The sequence below is a fragment of the Sinocyclocheilus rhinocerous genome, unplaced genomic scaffold, assembly GCF_001515625.1.
Source record: "Sinocyclocheilus rhinocerous isolate Xijiao unplaced genomic scaffold, SAMN03320098_v1.1 scaffold945, whole genome shotgun sequence".
Lineage (NCBI taxonomy): Eukaryota > Metazoa > Chordata > Actinopteri > Cypriniformes > Cyprinidae > Sinocyclocheilus > Sinocyclocheilus rhinocerous.
The window spans coordinates 828,719-836,811 of NW_015629570.1; the positions used below are offsets into that span (position 1 = coordinate 828,719).

At 37.6% G+C, this 8,093-nt stretch overlaps 1 protein-coding gene across 2 annotated transcripts in view; it reads left to right on the forward strand.

The window, feature by feature from the left end:
- Positions 1-678, forward strand: part of mfsd6a (major facilitator superfamily domain containing 6a) — a 9,772-nt gene extending 9,094 nt beyond the window's left edge. For both annotated transcript variants that reach the window (XM_016551410.1, XM_016551411.1), the window contains exon 8: positions 289-678. In XM_016551410.1, coding sequence (XP_016406896.1) covers positions 289-477 — 189 coding nt within the window. In that variant the 3' untranslated portion in view covers positions 478-678. The remainder of the gene's footprint in view (positions 1-288) is intronic.
- The last annotated feature ends 7,415 nt before the right edge of the window (positions 679-8,093 follow it).

An 8,093-nucleotide genomic window follows, 5' to 3' on the forward strand; every position in this document is an offset into this window, starting at 1 on the left:
GTGTGTGTGTGTGTGCTCCTGTGTTTTTAGTGTTTTAATGGTTTTAGTGTTTATCAAATAAATGCAGTCTTGGTGAGCATAAGAGACTTCTTTCAAAAACTAAAAATCTTACTAACCTCACACTTTTGAATGGTAGTAAACGTGTGCTCCAATTAAAAAAAAAAAATTAAGATGCATTTTTGTTTATAAAATATTCTGCATGCTTTTTGTGCCAAATAATTTCACCAAATTAGTTTTGGTGAAAAATTTGTGAAATAGCTTAATTAAACTGACTATTTTTCCAACTAGGGCACAGATGAGGTCCCCTCAGACTCTCAAGAAGAAGACCAATCACCTCCCCTCTTTGGCGATGCTGCATGGCAAAAAAGCACTCCCAGCGGGCTCCAGTCCCAGGAGGACCCCGGGGCCCCAGGGGCCGCCACACAGCTGGAATTCCCAACACAGGACACACAGCCTGTATTACATCCAAACAGCTGATGGCACAAACTGATCCGGTAACCCGTGGGTATTTTCTTCACACAGTGATTTTGTTTTCTTTGTGAAGAGTTTTTATGAACTATGTGAGAAAATACAAGGAAGAGGGGAAAGTACTTTACTGTATAAGTGGCCTTTGTATGATTTTTAACTTATTTCCAGGTGTTTTGCACATCCTATAAATAAAGCCTGGCAGATTTTAAACTGTAACACGTGCCTGTTTTTACTTTCTTCGACCTGTAGAGGGCAGCAGTGCCTGGGCATTTTGCCCATTTACAATTGAGCTTTATGAGTCCTATAATAATTGAGAATATCTTCCTTGTAAAACACTATAAGTGAATTTAAAAAGGAAAAACCTCATTAATTACACTTACTAACGTCGACGTCATTGCGTTGTTGGGAATAACAGGGACATTCTTTTTCACACTTTCACCTCTGATTTGAGATGTAGGTGTAAAAGAGATTTTTGCAAGGGGATTTTCTTGTGTTTTTATTTTTGCGTGCGTCACCGAGCACCTTTCTCATCATTAAAGACACCAGCAATAGATCATCATCTGGTCTGCTTGACCTAGTCGTTGATTAGCCAACACTGGAGGGCAGTCATCTCCTGTTCCCATGGAAACCAGGCCATAATTCTTTCTTGCTGTGTTCTTGGTAATAATCAGACAAACTTGATTTACACGTTGAGCAAACATTTTAGCAGGTACAAGAATTAGTTTCTTTTTATTCCCAGAATTCATTTCTTTCTGTGGAATCAAACGTCTTATTTGCAGCACACACTCATTCACAGCACACATTTCATCTCTGGTGGGATTAGCTGTCACTAACGCAATATGCCCTGCAACAATGTTTTGCCAAGTGTCGGAAATCACTTCAATGCAATTTATGATATCACAATGTTTGGATGAGACAAAAAAAAACGTAGAAATATGTGACAAAATACTTGTATTCTAATCTGAAGCAGCAGTGATAGGTTATGTTTGTTTGCTTTCATTTTGTTTGTTTGTTTGTTTTTTGCTTTTTTGGGGGGGTGGGTGGTATTGTTTAGTGCTTTTTTTTTGTTTGCTTTGAGGTTTTATATTATGTAAATTTAGTTTGTTTTCTGTCCTTTTTGTTTAGTTTGGTTCCGTTTTGTTTTGTTTTTTGCCTTTTTTGTTCAGTTCTGTTTTTGTCTCATGTTTTTATTTTATTTTTTCCATTTTGTTAAGTTTTAATTTTGGATTTTTGTTTAACTTCGTTTTGTTTCATGGTTTATTTCTGTTTGTTTAGTGTAGTGTTTTGTCGCTCAGCTTGTTGTTCAGTTTTGTTTTTTATTTGGTTTGTTTTAATGTTGGGTTTTTGTTTAACTTTGTTTTATTTCATGTAGGTTTAGTGATTTGTTTTGTTCAAGACATTATTTGGTTCTTCATAACAGTTTAGTTTAAATCTAAATATGGGGGCAGTCGTGGCCTAATGGTTAGAGAGTCGGACTTGTAACCCGAAGGTTTACTGGCAGGGATTGTAGGTGGGGGGAGTGAATATCCAGCGCTCTCTTCCACCCTCAATACCATGACTGAGGTTAGACCCTTGAGCAAGACACCAAACCCCAAACTGCTCCCCGGGCGCCGCAGCATTGGCTCCCCGCTGCTCCGTGTGTGTGTGTGTGCGCGTTTGTTTGTTCACTACTCACTGCTGTGTGTGTGTGTGCACTAGGATGGGTTAAATGCAGAGCACAAATTCCAAGTATGGGACACCATACTTGGCTACACGTCACATCCTTTCATTTCCTTATTTTGTTCATGCCCACACTAGCATTAGAATTGCATTAATTGTGGGATCCAGGTAGGCAATTATCACAAATAGCCTCTTCCTTTTAATAATGTTTATTTTTAATTCTTCTACACCAATTCCTCTGTGAGAATTACTAGCATAATTATTGTGGGCATGGAGTCAATCTGACAAATGTTCGGATCGGAAGGGTTGAGTCATGAGCTGGGAAAGTGGTGTGGAGAGATTCCAGGTGACTGCTGCTGGTTTCTGACATAGTAGTGATTCTCTGGCTGCTTTTACCTACTGCAGGTTTCATTTTAGTATGTTTTTTGCTCTCTTTTTTTTGGTTTATTTATTTGGGGGTTGGTTTTGGTTTGTTTTTTCATGTTGTCTTTGTTTTATCCTTTTTGTTAAGTTTTGTTTTGTTTATTTTGCTCTTTGTGGCTTTTTTGTTCATGAAGACTTTTGTTTTATCCTTTTTTTTTAGTTCCGTTTTTTCTTTTTTTTTTTTTAGTTTTTACCTCCTGAGACCCAGAAAAAAAAAGTTTTGTAAATTTAGTATTTTTTCATGTCATTACATTGGTTAGAGCATAAGAAAAAAAATTCTGAACTATGTTATGAAAGATATAACAGGATGATTTGATATACCATTTTGCTTTATGCAGTATGCGTGTAAAATGGCCATAAGAGGGTTTTCCCATGATATACAATATCTATATACTGTATCTAATTTGCATATTAGTGTGCTCTTGGGGCAACGTGTAATGAAAAAAAGAAGTGTAATAATTGGCAAGATTTTCATAATATCGAATATTGAAATATAATTTCTTTCACTATTCTTTTGTTGTGTCTCCCAAAATGTGTAATAAACATGCTTTTAGTCTTGGTGTCTTCTACAGTGGACATGTATGAAATCAATATCCTGTTTCGTTACAGAAAGTCATATTTTGTTTTTGTAACATTCCTGAGATGCTGATTTATGACAGATTAAAAAATTAGTCCGATTTAAATGGCAATTACAAAATATTATCATATTTCCAGAAGTGTTACATTTGATCACAAAATTAATGTCAGCCATTATTAAAGACCAAGCATTTGGTATCCAGACTTAAAACTGTGACGTAAGTTCTCAGTGTATATAAATATAATGTCCTCTACTGAGGACAGACTTTCTCTTAAATTCAGTTTTTTTTTTTTTGTTTGTTTTTGTTTCATGGTGGAATTTTTTTTTGAGGGGGGGGGGCATGAAATCATGGGGAAAAACATACACGAGCCTTTAGTATTTAACCTTTAGCCTTTGGTTCTCTTGTTGGTTTCTTTTTCTGAATAATACAAGTAAATATAATTTGGATTTATTTCTGCTGTAACAAGCAATACTTTCTTTAGTATTGTGTTCTTTAAACATTTCCCATGGTAATAGCAAATTTTTATAAATTTTTTATTAGTATTGTTTTTTTGTTGTTGTTTTTATATGTAGTAGTGCCAGTATTGTTTTAAGGTAGTTTGGACCACAGTGTAAACCCTTTTGTGGTGAATTTGTGACAAAATGTTTGCAAACATTTCACTAAAATGAAATGCATGCGGTGACAATTTTTCTTATGCAGTTTTGTAGATCAGAAAACATTTAAACATATTAAAGATAAACTTTCAATTAACTTCAGTTAAAAAGTAAAACGTATGGTAGAAAATGACATGCAGTGTTCAAACTGGGAAATATCTTCAGGTTTCTAACTCCAGCTGAGATTGTGCTGATCCAGAGAATACTGTGGCATTCTGTGTGAAAAATTCAGCGGCCCTTAAACACTGTTCCCACAAGGCAGCTGAGTGTGGGCAGTCAACGCCTATTCTGAAATTCTGAAAGCGAAGATCCAGCCAGAGGGAAGGGATTATTGGGGAAACTAGGGAAGTCATTTGGATGGGTTTAAAAAGTAGGCAAACGTGTCTTCATAAGGGCTTGCTGAATGGCCATTCTGACCTCTGACCTCCTCAAAGTGATATGCAAGTAAATCAACTGAAGGCTGTGTAAACATGATACAATTACAGTGAAATGCACTGAATAGGTGGAGGTCACAGAAGATGTCATATAAACAGAAATTATGAATTTATTATGCACACTGAGCTGGAATACAAGAAAAGTGAGTCACGCTCAGTAGTGTGTGAAAGGCGAATGGATCTACTGAGGATTGGACTGCAGATATTGTTTGAATCATTATTGAGTTGGAGACTCGCCTTAATAAAAACTCAGGGTTTCATCTCAACGACCAGTTTGACTGTTTTGCTGCCATTGTGGATTGAGGTTGATGTTCAGGTAGTTTCAGTTCGTTTCGAGTTATTCTGTGTTGAATCACGTTAAATTTATGGCTTATTTTCTCGGCCTGATTAATTGAGTCAGGATTTCCTCCAGTGTGGTGGGCGGAGTTGTGGGCGGAGCCGTTTTCTCATGGGCCTCATTTCTCAGAGCTGAAGGGCCAAACATCAAAGCCTCCAAATGATAATCACCACGCCTGATGTGTTTACTGCATTTCAAAGGGGCGATTGAGTTTATTATCTTTAATTATGTTGCTCCTGTCTAATGAGTCTTTTGTTTGTCAGATCTCAGAATTTCCATTGTTCCTTTTCTCGGTTCTTTGTTTGTGAAGAAATGTCACATTATTCACGTCGCATGCGGAAGCTTTCATGTCGAGATAAAGCCTTTGAAATGTCAAAACTGTAGCAGGTAAAGGTTCCTGATGGTTTTCAAGTGATTAATTCACTTCGTTAGTCTTAAGGGGGCTTTAGAGGTGACAAAATGATGAATTTAGACATCTACATTACCTGAAAAAAAATAAAAATACGGCAGATGTTATTATTTAACTAAATATTTGCTTGTTTTTTCAGAATACTGAAAAAACGTCACATTTATTAACACATCCTGAAACTTTGTGAAAAGTTTCATTGAAATGTATGCTGTTATTTTTGTAATTTATTTTTTTTAATGTGCCACTAACATTGCAGTTTGATCTTGTGCTGTTTTCATAGTTATTCCAACGATTTGAAGAACGTTGCAGAAAACTTACCAGACAGGTATTTTCATATATGCAAAGTGTTATGTTTTAGTTTTATATGTTTTTGCTATATATATATATATATATATATATATATACAATATGATTCAGAAATGTTTTTAAAATGCTGTATTGCAATGTAGCTGCAACCAAAATGTAACATTGTGAGTATTATGGGTTGTTGCAGTGTAGTTGCTAAGGTGTTCCGAGTGATTTTTTTTTTGCATGTTGCTATGCAGTCATGGAAAGGTTGTGCCGTCATTTTTGTCCTATGTACTTACTACATAAAGCTTATTTTTAAGATGATTATGCTTCTTCAGAACGCTGAAAAAAATTTTATGACGTGATAACATCCCTTGACACATCATTTTGGCAGCTACTTAAAGAAAACATACCAGGGAGGTATTTGCAGATTATTTCCAAAACGTTTTATTTTGGCTGTATAATTGTGTGCGCGAGAAAAATTTAACGTTTTAAAGTAGCATTATGGTACTGATCATTTTCTGGTAATCAAAATATGTAAAACTTTTTAAAGTGTTTTGTTGTGTTCTAAGTGTATTTAGCATGTTGCTATGCAGTTGCTAAGTTGTTCTAAGTGGTTTTCAGTTGCTATACAGTTGTTAAGGTGTTTGTGACGAGTGAGGCGGGGCCGAGAGCCATGGGTGCAGAGCAAGGCTGGTGGAGTAAATGATAATGAGTGACACCTGCGCCACTCACCGGTCTCCAGTCCCACGGAGGAGCTCCGGAAGGATAAAAGGAGGAGTGACGACAGTGCGAGACGAGAGAGGACCAGGCCTGGGACATTTTATGTTGTTTTATGTGGCATTCTTCCATAAAGGGCTGTCGCTTTACTTTTGTTTTGTTTGTGTATTTGATAATTCAAGTTTTATGGTTAAATGTTCCTCCAGTAACTACAAACTTTGTTACAGTGTTCTACTTGCTTTTAGCACGTTGCTATGCTTTTGCTACCATAGACTGTAAGAAAAGACACGTCTACACTTCCTTCCACTATAGAAAAGTGAAGCCAAAATATCCCAGTATGGCTGTTGTCATCTTGCAAAATAGGCCCTGTCCCAAATGGAACACTTCTTGTGCTCTTGCGGACTAACAATGGCCGCCGCATACGCTTGTCCGATATTTTAGCTTTCAGAAGGGTGCTCGCGAGCGCCCCCCTTTGAGGCTGCTATGCACACTCGATGCACACTGAGGCGAGCGCCGCTGCAGTCTTCTACCCGATAGTCAAAGCGGCATTACGTCACGAAAGTGTGGACTCCGAGGAAGACCGCAAGGGTTTAGGGTGCAATTTAGGACAGGGCCATAGACTTCATTTGGAGCCAGAGTCTGCGCAGTACAGTAGTGATCGTGAAGTGGAGCCACGTTATCAAAATCCCGCCCAATCTCCCGCAGACCCGTTGCAAGCTCACAATCATAAGATCTACCAAAAATGATGGAAACCGTCTTTGGGAAAAAAAATGTAAAGTGTTTTTTTTTATTGTACTTTTTTTTTTTTAGTTTGTCTCCCATTCCATTCGTTTACATGGAGAGGGCGGGGTTCATGGCCTATACTGCAGCCAGCCACCAGATGGCGATCAAAATGTTTTGGCTTCACTTTTCAAGACGTGTGCGGCACACTTGATTGTAGTTTTTTAGCACGTTGCTATGCGGTTGCTAAGGTGTTTTGAGTGTTTTTTTAGCGCATTGCTATTCAGCTGCTAGGGTTTTGCTAGGTGATTAATAACTGGCCCGAGTTTTTGGGATATTCTGGCTCTTTTAGACATGGCTTGGGTCACTCCTTCAATGAAATCTATGGGATTTTTCCTCTTGTTTTGTCTGCCAGGTGAAAATCATCAACTCACTGAGGGATGAGTTAGTTTAATACTCGGCATTAGTTATTTGAACAAACGCCCATAACACAAAGTGTGAGCGATGGGGCGATATATGAAATAGGTGGGCATTATTGTGCCGTTGACAGTTCAGCAAGGATAGCATGATCTTTCTCTCTCTGTCTGTCACTCTCACCCACACACTCTCCCCCAATTGGCTGTGATTGGGCACGGAAGGTCAATGAAGGCGTTCTTGCATTATCCCAGACATAAGGGGGCTAAAAACCAGGCAAATATGTGTGCGTGTGTTGACATAAGTGTGTCTGCATGTAAATCGCTGTCACATAATCTGTGGTTAAAGCCAGTAATCCATTTCACACTTTGGGTTATTTTGTGGCATCCACAATCTTAAAACATGCCAATGGCACGCCACCTAATCCTGCCAAATAAAGCCACGCTATACAGGATCCACGCACTGCAGAAACACTGACATCGCCATGGTAATCTGACACACGTCACTGCTTATGTATGTTTTGTATTGTTCAGTACGGACAGTATCTCCGTTCTTATGAAGGCCCATGCAGGTCAAAACTGTACAAATAGATTGAGTCATAGCTGCATAGTTCACGTCCTGGATGCTAAAGTTGTTAGTTGAATATGCTACCTGTATTATGTTGACTTTATGTTGACGTCATAACAGTAGATGTCCAGTAGACGTGGCGACACTAAATGTGCAACATACACTTGTATTGTATTATGTGTTGAGAAGTGTAAAGCTATTTCAAGGGACAATATCATAATAAATATAGAGTTGTATACAGTTTGGCCAGATAGCTTTGAAATAAACAAAGGCATATACATAACAAAATGTAAGTTACACTAAGCATATTTCTGCAAATATTTTATTTTCATTTGTATTAATTAAATAGCATTTTAATTATTTACTAAATGTAAACACTTCATTTATCTAAATCATATATGCGTGTATGTATGCACACACATA